The 14,212-nt window shown below is 37.8% G+C and overlaps 1 protein-coding gene across 1 annotated transcript in view; it reads left to right on the top strand.

The window, feature by feature from the left end:
* Positions 1–14,212, top strand: part of FAM184A (family with sequence similarity 184 member A) — a 78,428-nt gene that overhangs the window by 21,265 nt on the left and 42,951 nt on the right. Inside the window, exons 2-4 of the mRNA XM_050894659.1 lie at positions 6,253–7,107; positions 9,996–10,131; positions 13,892–14,073. Coding sequence (XP_050750616.1) covers positions 6,253–7,107; positions 9,996–10,131; positions 13,892–14,073 — 1,173 coding nt within the window. The remainder of the gene's footprint in view (positions 1–6,252; positions 7,108–9,995; positions 10,132–13,891; positions 14,074–14,212) is intronic.

A 14,212-nucleotide genomic window follows, 5' to 3' on the forward strand; every position in this document is an offset into this window, starting at 1 on the left:
CAAAGGTTGAATGTTAGGTAGAAGTGGAAATCTGTTAATGTTTTGTTCCTGCAAATAAATTATACTGAACTTCATGGCATCGTTCTCTAATAATTAATTGTAAACAGAAGACATTAGAGATTACTTTGGAAAGCTTGTTGCTGCAATAAAAATAATTAAGTATTTGTTTTCAGAGTTTCTAAAGGAATAAAGTACTAAATTTTACTTAATTTAGCATAAATTGAGTTAATATATGAAGACTGTTGACCAGCTAAAGGATATTTTCATAGTAAATTTTCTGTGGAAGTGTATTTTGGGGGGAAAAATTTTCAAGTTCTTGCCCTCTGTGGATTTTATCTCAAAGGAAGACTGGTGTAGTTAGACCAGCTTTTCTGGGGAGAGGGTATTGGTGGGGGACACTACTTTTGCAGCTGCAGACCATATTTGTCTCTTCCCTGCTCATTATGCTGTGCCTCAAATGCACTGGCCCAAGCATTTAAGAAGACTTGCAGTGAACCAGATAGCTAAAGAACAAGTGCCTACCTTGCACCTTTTCTGTGATGTCTAAGCAATCCTGGTCTAAAGTTCTAGGCCTGTTTCTTTTGTGTTGCCACCAGCACAGAGGACTGGATTGACAAAGCATCTGTATTTGCGGTATTTCCATAAGGGAACAAAAGGCCTTTCTAGATAAAGGGATTTTTTTTTTTAAATTAAAAAAAAAAAAAGAGATGGGCATACATAGGTTTTGGGGTTGGAATTTTTTTGGTATACATAATATGGCTTTTTAAAGGGAGGTTTCAGATTTAGCAGTAACTTGTTTTTCCCCATTAAAAGCTCTGAGCAGAGTTGTCCCTTGGTTACAATGTAAGGAAAGAAGTCCTATTAAAAATGCAACTTCAAAGATTATTATACGAAAAAGTCTTCAGAGCTTATCTTGTGGTGTTCAATGTCTGGCTAGCAATGCATGAGAAGGAATAAAATGCTATGTTATAATTGGCTGTCTGCTTTGTATATAGTAATGCATTTGTAAGAGTGTACTCTGATTGTGGACAGTTTTTCTGAAAGACTGTTTTAAATAACTTTGAAGTATTTTCCTGTATTACTATATTTTTATAATGTACTAAGGAGCAGAAATTTGTCCAGTAAACACAAACTTTTTCTGGGTTTTAAAATGGTTATTTTATTTATTTTGTCTTAAATTGACCTTTGCTCATAATACCTAAATTCTAAATGCTTAAATATAACATACTTCTCATTACTTGGCATTATTTGATCAACAGAAAGAAAAGGGGAAAAACAAACGCAATACCCATTGTAACAAAGAGTATGATCATTCTGGAGTATAGTAGAAGATACATTTCTACGTAAAATTAATTCATAATAATGGCTGGAAGTTTTTTGATGTTTCTTGTCGATGTTGTAGACTAAACTTCTCTGTTTTCATCCCACTATCTGTGGGATGTGAATTGTCTCTAGAAAACCCTTGTTACTCTTTCCCAGTATATCTTACTTCTTCCTGCGTCTAGCAGTTCCTATCTACCCACAGATAGCAAGGGTAGGTCAGGCTCCTTGGTCCCTGTGTTCCAAATCACTAACAAGTTATGCATGAGCAATTCCTTGTTGGCACTGTAGTTGTGTAGTTCATTAAATAGGTGTGCAGCACTGACAAAGTCTTGGGATGTCTCTGGAGGCTCTGGTGTTTCAGACTAGTGGGTACAGACAGCACCAGTGCTCACAGGCAGCAGCACCCCAGCAGCACTGGGAACAAGACACTCCACCTGAACTAGGCTGAATGTAGTGCTCTGATCCAGGGACCCATGTGTTAAGTCTAAAATGAGGGTTTATCAGAGACATAGGGTTGATCTTTGTGTAAGAAGGATGTGTAGTGATGTTTTTTTTCTCATAGATATCAGTTCCTGTTTCCATATAAAATTAGAGAGAATGAGCCACACACATTTTTGGAGGTATTTTCTGTGCTGCAATATATATTTGGTACTTAATACTAGTATTAAGGTGAGTTACACATTTTTAATTGGAAAAGCATTCCATCGTGACTAAATTGCTGGCAGGAGCAGATGACCAAGTGCAGCTGACCATGCAAGAGTTGGTCAGCTCTCCAAGCCTTAACATCTGGTTTGGAGTCAAAAATATTTCTCAGCCAAATAGTAAAACTTTTATCTTTCAGCCACAAACAGTGTTGAACACTGGTTGTTGTTTGTATTCCATGTAGTTCAAGACACCAACGCTAATGCAGTAACAGACTTGCTTAACCTTACCACATAGAATATAACTAAACACTCCAATACTCAATTATTGGCTTAAAAAAAAGGTTATTACTGTTATTGTTACTAACTTTGTTGTAGATCTTCAGACCAAGGCACATAGTATTTCAGTAGATTCCTATTTATAATTAATTATGTTACTGTGTTGTATAAAGAGTATTAAGGCCTTTAGCTGGCAATCTCAGTATTCCTGGAGAGAGTATGGTTCTGTCTGTACTTCTGGAATGATATGCTAACTGAAAATACAGTAAAGCACAACTTGTTTTCTGTCACCTGATAAGATCCACAACGTGTGTGATGCATTTTGAGGGGAGCTAGAAAAAATATGAATTACTCAAATGAGCAGTTTAGGCTTCTTAGTAATATGCAGTTGCACTGAAAAAGCTACTAATAATTTTAAAAGTATTTACAAGCATGCTTAGGAAATGGCTCATCCTCTGATTTTAAAATAGAGAGTGCAAAACTTTTTTTTATCTGCCCACATCCAACTTTTGAAACCTTACTGCCTTTCAATTTTCAGAAACTTACTTGAGCAAGAACTAAATGTATTAATTTGTTCCAATGTATTTCAGTTTCTGCTTTCACTTCATTGAAATACTGTTAGGTTGCTTTTGCTTCAGTTAGTATGGACTTTTTTTTCTATGTTCCTATGCTAATACAGTGCATCAAATTCTCAAAGATAAAATCTGATATGGCTATTCCATTACTTTAAAAATACTGAGATTTATAATAAAGTAATTTGATAGACCTGGAATTCAGGCTGCTGAAGAACATATGTTATAATGCAACATTCAGTTGCATGCATTTTATTTTATTTTTATGTTTTCCATAAGACACCCATGTCCTTCATTTAGGGAATGAATGGTGCTTACTGAATTTGTAGATGTTCACTGGTTTTTGTATAGAGTAAGTGGATGATGAGAATTTAAAGATACCTTCTGAATCCGGCATTGCATATAGGCTTATTTTTCACTTGGAATTTTCAGTGAGGGTCCCATTGCCAAATCATAATACCCTTGAAAATACTATATGATTTCTACTTTCTGCAGATTATAGTGCTGCATAACCTGAGCCTGGAACACTGCCTGAAGTGAGGAAGAACATTACGGCACTTCTGTGCACAGATAGGAGTCAAGGGCTGTTTTGAGCATGGGATTTGACCTAGTGTTCTGCAAATACCTATTATAATAACCTGATTATAAGTGTGATTTTTTTTTTTTTATAGTACCTTTTTAACTACATTGTCTAGCGCCTCTAAGCAAAACTAAGGCCTCTTCATGTAAGATACCGCATGTACTTTAAAAAAAAAAATACTTTGGAAAGTGATGTTTTTATTTTATTTCTGATACGAACAAAGGAGTGGAGCACTGGACACCATTTAAACGACAGGGAAACTAACCTTTGGGATCCAATAGCTGAGACTGTATGTTGGTGACAGGAGGGAGGTGAAAGCCTTGTGGTCAGAAGTTACTGTTGGCATCACCAAAGACAATGAGAATATGAAAGGTTGAAATCTTGGATGAAGGGCATTGCAATGATAGTTGTGATTCTGCTAATGGAATTGCATGTGGTTTTATTGTCACTTTTTGGAATGTATTGGAGGAGTTTTTTGAGTCTCTGAACCATGAAGCTCTTTTGCAGTAAGAAAAACTATTTTTTTTCTAGGGAGGAAGAAAGCCAATAGTCTACCTGTTGCCTGCAGAGATATTAGCAGTATTAAGAACAGTTACCAAACCCATGGACGAGCTATTTTTTTTCCTTCTTTCATTAAATAATGTGTACATATGTTAGAAAAATTGAATTAGAAATAATGTAAGTTAAACTGTTGCTTGTGATTTTTTTTTTTTAGTTATTTCCTTGCTATATAAAGATGAGTGAGGCTGTTTAGTTTTTTCTTTCCATCTGATGCAGTTTCAGAACTTTTTTCTTTATTTTCTTGCCTTTTTTTTTTTTTTTTAATCTAAAGCCTACCCTTTTAGGTTTTTTGGCACAGGTAACAGAATGGTTCGTGTTTGTTATTTCAGACAATAAAATTTAGAATACAGTGTCTGGACTTTTGTTAAAAAGGGCCTTTCTTGATATTTTCTGGCCCTGAGAGCAAGTCAGCGCAATCTTCCTCTGTTGTCTGGTTGAATGCTAATGGAGGACTGGTTCTGGAGGTCCAGGTTCTGTCCTCACCAAAAAAAAAAAAAAATCCCCAAAGGGCAGCATTTTTCTAAATTCTCTGCTCCTTCTTTGTTGTCCATTTTTGTTGCTTCTTGTTAATTTTTAAGATATACAAAATATACTAATCAGAAGACTTTTTTTCTGTTCAAATGTGTTTTATAGCTCTGCTGCCTGTAACAGATCTGGGAAGTGTGGGCGTTTGCTGGACTTCTTGGAGCACAAAACATTGTATTAAAACCACTTATTGCGTGAATAGTTTATTCACTGATACATACACATGCATACACACATACTTGTCTACATCTCTATATTGGTGAGAGTACTTCCTAGTTAAAAAACAAAAAGACAACCTACCATGTTGTGGTGCAATTGAAACATCCCATAGGATATATCTGGTTACTTCAAAACTTCCACTGAAACATCCCATAGGATATATCTGGTTACTTTAAAACTTCCACTGAATGTTAGGCAGCTTTGCTGGTTTCACAGCTGCCTTGAGCTGCTTAGCTCCCTGGGCTCCCCAAACTGTTGGCTGCCCTGCCAGCTACTTTTCTGTTCAGCTGACTTATTAGCTGGAAAGTTGGCGAGTTTATGTAGCGAGGGACCTCAGACCTCAGGAGCTCCACATACTCAGGATGCCTACTAGATAAGTTGTCCAAAATGAAGTTGTATCTGGGCAACCATCAGGCCTACAAACCAGAGCAACCAATATTGGCATTTTAGGTGTTTCTAAAATGAAATATTTAAGAATAGTTAGCATTTGGAAAGGAGGAATTTGAGATTTGGATTTTGTTCCAATTTTATTTCATGTTGTAATGTATACTCTGTGTGTGTTATTCTCTTTGAACCTCTGTTGAAATTTATTTTTAGGCTAGGCTGTTAATTTTTTTTAAATAAATAGTTTTCTTTTTCAGATGTGTTGAATGTGCTTTTTTCCCAGTAGTATTTACAGCAACAACATGCATATAAAGGCAAAACCTTCATCAGCAAAATTATAGGTTAAAAAAGTATAGAAAGACCATTCTACAAAATGTATAAGATAGGAATGACTAATACAGTGTTTATGTAGTCACATTCACAAGAACATTTGGTGTCTTATTTGTATCATGAAAACCTGCCAGATTGTTGTCCTGGTTTGTCATGGTTTCGGCTGGGACAGAGTTAACTCTCTTCTTAGTAGCTGGTACAGTGCTGTGGTTTGGATTTAGTGTGAGAATGATGTTGATAACATGCTGATGTTTTAGTTGTTGCTAAGTAGCGCTTATCTTAAGCCAAGGACTTTTCAGTCTCCCGTGCTCTGCCAGCAAGCAGGTGTGCAAGAAGCTGGGAGGGAGCGTGGCCAGGGCAGCTGACCCGAACTAGCCAAAGGGTATTCTATACCATAGAACGTCATGCCCAGTATATAAACTGGGGGGAGTTGGTCGGGAGGGGCGGATCGCTGCTCGGGCATCGGTCAGCGGGTGGTGAGCAATTGTAATGTGCATCACTGGGGGTTTTTTCCTTTTTTTTCCCCCCTTCTTTTTTTGTTATATTCCTTTTCATTACTATTATTATTCTTTTTCATTATTATTGTTACTATTATATTTTCCTTTAGTTATTAAACCGTTCTTATCTCAACCCACAAATTTTACCTTTGTTCCCGATTCTCATCCCCATCCCACTGGGAGCAGGGGGAGTGAGGGAGCAGCTGCGTGGTGCTTAGCTGCTGGCTGGGGTTAAACCACAACATTGTCGAAGTAACTTTCAGAGTGCCTAGGTGATTTTCTTATGATTTAACAGAACTCAAATGACTTTTCTGTAATACAATATTATTTCACGTTTGTAGGTAATATATGCTTTGAACACTAAAAATGATGAACATGAAGCTGCTATCCAAGCCCTTAAAGATGCTCACGAAGAAGAAATTCAACAAATTCTTGCAGAGACCAGAGAGAAGATCTTGCAGTATAAAAGTAAAGTTGCAGAAGAAATGGATCTCAAGAGAAAGATCCAAGTTTTAGAAGAGTCACTGGAAGATCATAAAAAGATGAAACATCAGGCCTTGACAGAATTTGAAGCCTATAAGGATAGAGTTGAAGATATGCAGCTTTGTGCAGAAGCTCAGCATGTCCAACGTGTAGTGACCATGTCAAGAGAAGTAGAAGAGATCAGAAAGAAATTTGAGGAAAGGCTACGAAGTTTTATACAGTTGCAAGTGCAATATGAGAAGGACAAGCGTACAGCTCTGGAAGACTTGAGAGCTGCCCACAGGCTTGAGATTCAAGAGCTTCTGAAGACTCAACAGAGTCAGAATGCTACTTTAAGTAAGGGGCAAGAAAAGCTAGAGGAATTGCATAGACTGGAGCTGGAAGACTTGAACACTAAAGTTGAAGAGTTAAGGCTGGAAAGAAAAAAACTCATTGAGGACTATGAAGGCAAACTCAGCAAAGCACAGTCCTTCTATGAACATGAACTTGATTCTTTGAAAAGATCTCAGCTTTTTACAGCAGAAAGTCTGCATGCTTGCAAAGAAAAAGAAGTGGAGCTAAGAAAAGAATTTCAAAACCAGGAAAGTATTTTACGGAAGAATCTGGGAAAGCTTAAAACTGAATTGCAAATGGTCCAGGATGAAGCTGCCAGTCTACGGGAAAAATGCCAAAAACTTCAGGTGGCTCTTGGTACAGCAGAAAACAATGTTCAGGTGAGACTGATGATATGTTGTTCCCAAGATTGTGAATTTTTTTTTTCCCTATTAGGCTGTCTTTCCGTGAGGCTAGTAGCTTGAGGTGATTGGAACATGTAAACTTAATTTTCTGTTACTCGTACTTGATTATCATCTACTTCTAACTCTTTAAATTTATTTATATTTTAATATTTATTTTATGTGTTTAATTTTCCCAGACTGAATTAATACTACTTTATATTCCACTAGAATCTAGAAGCCCCTACCCAGGGGAAAGTTTTGGTCTCATTCCTTTCAGCTGTTCATGAACAGAACTTGGTTGTTCTAGTTGTAGTACCCAAAGCATAGTGTACTCAATAGAATACTCAAAACTGTTGCCACTTAAAGAACAGACAAAAAAACCAAACCAAACCCTGTTCCCCTCTCTCCAACGAAGAAGGAGGAAAAAAAAAAAAGCTAAGCAATATCTTTGCATCAGGTCTCCATATAAGCTTATCCCTCCCTCCCAAAAAAAAGATTCGGAGAGGGAAGGAAGATGTTGGTGACTGGTACCATTTAAGATGTTATGCTGACAAACTGGATTGCTTGCTAGAAAAGTTGTGAAACCCCTTATCTAGACTGTACAGTTTCTTGCAGAAATGTATTTGACAGGAACGTCATACAACTGACACTATAAATACAATGAATATTCTGTATTTGCAGTCTTGCTTGTAGAGGTCATTAGTGACTGTCTTGCCTAAAGATGTTGAGTATTAAGAACAGTAGGTTTGTGTGAGGCGGGAAAAGATGATTTTGTGAATGTTTTAACTTTTTTATTGTAACGTCTTCAATGATGTTTTCACAAGCAGTAACTGAAATACTGCACACATTTTCAGTGTGTACTGGTTTTGGCTGAGAGTTAATTTTCTTCGTAGTAGCTTGTATGGGGCTATGCTTTGGATTTGTGATGAAAACAGTGTTGATAACACAGGGATGTTTTTGTTATTGCTGAGCAGTGCTTACACAGAGTCAAGGCCTTTTCTGCTTCTCAGACTGCCCTACTAGCAAGTAGGTTGGGGGTGCACAAGAGTTTGGGAGGGGAATCAGCTGGGACAGCTGACCCCAACTGACCAAAGGGATATCCCATACCATATGATGTTGTGCTCAGCAATAAAAGCTGGAGGAAGGAGGAGGAAGGGGGGATGTTCAGAGTTATGGTATTTGTCTTCCCAAGTAACCGTTATGTGTGATGGAGCCCTGCTTTCCTGGAGATGGCTGAACACCTGCCTGCCGATGGGAAGTGGTGAATGAATTCCTTGTTTTGCTTTGCTTGTGTGCGTGGCTTTTGCTTTCCCTATTAAACTGTCTTTATCTCAACCCACGAGTTTTCTCACTTTTACCCTTCCGATTCTCTCCCCCATCCCACCACAGGGGGAGTGAGCAAGCAGCTGCGTGGGGCTTAGTTGCCGGCTGGGGTTAAACCACAACACAGTGTTATTTAGATACTAAAGTTTCTTGTCCTTAAAGAAGGACAAGACATCCCAGAAATACAAACACTGAATTTTTTTGGACAGAAAAATAGGACTGAGTATGCTGAGCTTGAAGGAAAAGATTCTGTTAAATTCTGCTTGGTTTTTGGTAGCTGTGCTGAGGCCTGGAAAACAGTAATCTCTGTGGGTAAGCTTAAGTAACTTGTCTCTTAAATTTGTAGTTAATCTCAAGTTTCAATGCCAGAAGTACCTTAAATGTGATGGTTATAGTAATTTTGGAAGCATCTCTGGGTAGAACTGAGATGGGCCATGAGCTTTTCCCATTTACAATCTAATTCCAGCCCATCTTTTGGACTATCCTGCCTTCTTGCGTAAAGGCTACAGGGTATAGTGAAAGAAGACTGCTACCTTTATCAGACGTTGAACTCAGAATACCTTTTTCCGGTTTCCCAAGGAGCCTTCCAAAAGTCCATTTTCAACTCAGTTCAGTTAATGAAGCAGAACTCTTGCCTTTCAAGTGACTACATCAGGAAGGTGGGTTTCTGGCAAGCTGCAGTGAAGAGGAAACCCATTGTATGTTGATCATTCCTGCAATAAAGGAGTTCCTCTTGGTTCCAAAGAAGAGGAAGAGTCTAGTACAGTATTTGCAGCAGGCTGTAAAGTCAGGTCCTACTCTGATCCTCGTGGACAAGGTGGTCAAAGGCATAATCTCACCACTTCTGGTGTCCATGTTCCGTTAAACATCCTGCCCAGTGTTTTCCCCAATTCTATTTCCTGCTTTGGTTTCCAAAATGACCCTTTATTATTCCAGGGACTCAAATGATGAGAAATCTAGCTTTCCTTTTAAAACAGAACAAGATTCCCTTTCCCTTCCTGCATGGCTGGGAGCACACCATCATCACACTATGCCAGAGCTGCTCTTGTGAATCGGTACATCAGACTTAAAATGTATTAAGTTTGATTTAACTAATTGCCTAGCACTTATTTTATGTATATCCATGTGCAGCTTAATTTGAGTCAGTACTAAACACTTGCAGTTGCAATTAAGGATATTGCAAACTCCTGTGAACATATAATGTATTCTTCAATTGAAGAACTCTGCAATACCAGAAACCAGATTCCTCAAATTGGCCCCCAAACTCTGTGGACTATGTTACTGTTCTTATTTTTCATACACTTTTTTTCAATATTGCCACATTTCTCTTATGTATCCTTGTCGTGCCATATATCCAGTATCTTGTAGTGCTTCAACAATATTTTTGGAAAAAACACATAATACAAAATGAATATGATGGTAATATTACAAGATTTCGGCATGTGTATGAATGAAACTTGTTTACTTGAAAGGTCTTTTCTGTACATTTTAACCTAATGCTTATTTAAATTTAAACACTATAGTATATAATGATAACAGGCATTGTGCTGTGCTTCCTCTAGGTTCTTCAAAAACAGCTAGATGATGTGAAGGAAGGGGAGATGTCATTGTTAAGCAAACACAAAGAAGTGGAAAGTGAGCTAGCAGCTGCTAGAGAACGCTTACAACAGCAGGCCACTGATCTTGTTCTCAAAGCCAGTATGTATGTCAGTAACTTAATCTGGAAATGAGCTTCATCTATTTATTCTAGCCTTTCCTTTTTCTGTTACCCTTGTGCAGATTTAGAGTGCCTAAATACTGTTCAATGCTGTCCATAGAAATTTCTGACAAGTTTTGGGTTTTTAACTGTTTTGATATCGCATGCATTATACTTAACTCTTGTGTACCTGTTTGTCCAAATGTGCTACTTTGTATGGCCTGTACATTTCTTCCAGGCCTTGGAATTTCTTGCCTTAGCTGCACTTGTACAGAATGCTTGTGCTGCGTACCTGTCTGTTCTCCACATAGTCACTGAGACATGCTTCCTGTCTCTCCATGCTTTTTCAGTTGCCTTGTCTTTTTGCTGAGACTGCAGTACTTTGCTTTACACCTACTGTCAGAAAACTTGCAGCTTATCGGTTAATAAATCTGTTGGGGTTTTCTTTATAGCTGTTTTCTTGACTTCTCTGTGCTCGTTGGCATATGGAAAGGCATAGAAAATGGTTTAAGACTTGGCTGTACACATGCGGGTTTTAACTTATTGGCATTGTCTCTCTAGAAAACTGCTTAGTGGTAGGGCATGGGCCCAAGTACTTGAACTTGGTTAACTATACTATAGGTATGACTGTAGGCTAAAAATAAACCCCTGGCTTGTCTTTGGCCTTGTTCAACTAGACCAATTGTAGAAATACCTGATTATTTTCCACACAAGCTAGCACAAGCCCGGGGGCCCTTCCCAAAAGTCAGTTTGGATAAGATCACCTTGTTTTGAAGGCTGGGATGTTGCCAGACTGTGCCAGTTGGCCTTAGGGACAGAAAATACTTCACAGCGTTAACCTGCTAATACTGTATAGTTTACTGTTTATATTATATACTATATATAATACTGTATTTACTGTAATAGTTTACTATTACAGATGGCTACATGTGGTATAGCCCTCAAACTATGTATGTGAATGTGGCCTGTATCAAGGCTTTATTTCTGTCCTTTAAATAATTAAGCAGTTCCTACAGATGGACTGAGTGTGTCTGCTGCTTAGGAGAGCTTCACACCTAGGACAAGTGGCATAGATGAGCTAGCTAAGGTAAAGGCTAGGAATAGTCTAGGCTATATGTTCAGACAATATAGAGGCCAGCAGGGACCCAAGACTGCAAGGTCCTACTGCATGTAAATAGCTAAAAGGAATGGGCTTCCTGCTAAGAGCATCTCAAATGGGAATCTTACCCTTCAAAAAGTTATGTTTGAGGCACTCAGAAAAATCCATGACCTGAGACTGTTGGGCAAAAAAACCCCTGCTCCCATACATTCCTTGACCGTTGCTGTTTCTTTCCATAGGCAGAAGCATGGGAAGGGTTCAGCAGCCAGCCTCAGATTTAGTGGAAACAAACTTAAATATCCAGGCTGTTTTCCATATTACTGATGGCATGGAGTCAGCTAGACTGTGAGTACAGCACTGGTCTCCTCTGGCACCGAGGTTTTTAGCTTTACCAGAAATTCCAGTGTCCATGCTGTTACTGAGCTCAGTGGCACTGTCAGTAGTACATCTTTGCTTTACAGCACCTCGCTGTGCAACAAGAACCAGGTGCCCTGTTTACAGTCGTGCCACCAAGCCATTACTGTGTGATATAATTGATTACCAGCCTGTTTGGAAATGGTTTCTGACACTGGCCCGCTGCTATGTCCTTTGAATTTCAGCTCACGCTTGGAAGTCAAAAATCCTGCCCCAAAGAAACTAAATTCTCATACTTAATTACTGTACAAAATATTTACTTATATTGCAGTTTGAGAATGCTGTATTAGGTCTATTATGGGAAATTAATATATTCTTTTTCCATTTATCCTGAGATTCCAAACTTGAAAGGAAACTGCTGCGTTTCATACCTTCTGTGTAGAGCATGAGGAATGGGAAACCTCTGTTGCATGTTGGTATTGCTAGGACAAAAGCTCTAGATCAGTGTGTGTGTGTGTGTGTGTGTGCTTACAATAAAATATGCATGTGTGTAATACTTCCTGACAAACTTGAAATTCTTGTACAATTATTCTCCTTGTTACATTCTAAAGTCTGGGTTTGCAAATACATTTCTTAAATGGATGAACTTTTGAAACAAGGTAACATTTCAAAAACTATGGAAGTTAAGCGTACCCATTATCTTAAGTTTTTCTCTTCAGTTTTTAGTTTTATTACACAAAAAAGCCGGAATGACTCTTAGAATTCTTCAGGGCTTAGTACAATTAGAGGTGTGCAATGTTTATAAAAATACCACTAATTTTGAAGCATTTTCCATGGCCAAATTCCATTATGTATCCCACTGTCCTTCCCTTCACATCAGTGTGCACAGGCAACAAAGGCTGAAATGGTTTCCTTTTTGGCTCATGTCTTGCTTTAACCGCAGATGGAAATGAATGTGGAGGCTCAGTGGTTTTGTCTTGTGAGAAACAGTGACACACAGTCCACTTTCTTAGCTATTTCTTAGTAACTTAAATTTAAAAGCAATGCTCTGTTATTAAAACTCAACTGACCTGTCATTTTTGAAGGTTATAATAAAATGGGGGGGGAGGGGGAAGTCTCTGCTAGAAGTTGTGACTACAAAAATTTTATTCTGAGTAAATAATACAGTTTCTTACCTGGATGCTTTCTTTATGTGAAACTGTTAAGAATCTCTGTATAATCCGTGAAAGTCTTGTTTAGTTATCACTTCATTTTATCATATGCTAATTTTTAAAAGGCATATTTCAAACATATCTAGGTCATGCAATTTATGAAAGGGATAATAGGATGTTTCTGTCAAAAGAATCCATTCCAACATGGAATGTCAGCTTAGGTATGACTTCATGATGCTTCTACAAAGGTGTTAAAATAATGGGAGAATATCCCCTCTCTTGTTTTTCAGTTGAACAAACTTAGGAGCATCCTCTCAGTTGTTCAATTGAACAAACCTGGAAGCATCCTCTTTTCCAAAATAGTCTTCTATCCCCTCCTAAGCCTTTCCCAGAATAACAGGAGTTTCACTGCTGTAGTCAGTTACCTAGTAGTAGTATTTTCAATAATACAGATATCAATTCAGAAGAACAAGGACAAAAAATTCTGAAGTCATAAATCTGTTTCCACTGATGATGTGAAGGACAGATTATACTGTCTAGCTTTGTAGATTTTTTTTTTTTAATAAAGAAATTAAAAGCAAGCCTCTAACCTGCAAGTATTTAGATCATACTTTACTATGGAGAGAACGAGTTCTGTTACATCTTTTAGTCATATTCCTATAGCAAAATAAACAAAGCATAATTCCAGAAGTTTTACATAGCTTTAGCTGCTATACCTAGCATGCTGGTTAAATTATGAGTTTGATAAAACAGTAACATCTTTACCATTAGACTTCAGTGTTCTGCTTTCTGTTGCGTAGCTTATCGTGGGGTGAAAATGTGTGGGTTTAGGTGGGGTAAGTTCTTCAAGATAGACTGTCTGTGTTCATACTGTTGCCTACCTGTGCTTTCTCTTGGAGTCAATATGCAACTTTGAACCAGGAAAATGGAAACTAAAGGAGCCCCAGCACCAAGCACTCTACTGTTGTTGGACATTTTATAATAAAACTAAAAAAGGTAGAAGTGGAGGGGAAGGTAAGCATTGCAGTGAAGATAATGGAGATCCATATGAAAGCTTCCGCTAGAGTTGTACTTCTAGAAATCACTGAAGTATGAATGTGTACTTCAATTTATGTGAAACCAATGCTGTGAGGTTTTAAAGAGCTGTTTTGTTTTTAGGTCACATTGGAATGCTTCAAGCTACTCAAATGACTCAAGAAGTTACAATCAGAGATTTGGAATCAGAAAAGTCTAGATTAAAAGAAAAACTATCCCAACTGGAAGAGGAAAGAAACTTATTACAAAGCAAAACACAAAGTCTGGATGAGCGACAAAGGCAGCAAATTCTGGCCTTGGAGAAGGTTAAACAGCTTACTGGCTTTAGTTGAATAAAAACAAAAGACTGAGAATTCTCAGGAAAAAAACTTGATTATGTTTTAATTTCTTTTTATATGACTGGACTAGGACCAGTAGTAGTATGTTCCAAGCATATCTCATGTA

This window comes from Gymnogyps californianus, chromosome 3 (assembly GCF_018139145.2).
Source record: "Gymnogyps californianus isolate 813 chromosome 3, ASM1813914v2, whole genome shotgun sequence".
Lineage (NCBI taxonomy): Eukaryota > Metazoa > Chordata > Aves > Accipitriformes > Cathartidae > Gymnogyps > Gymnogyps californianus.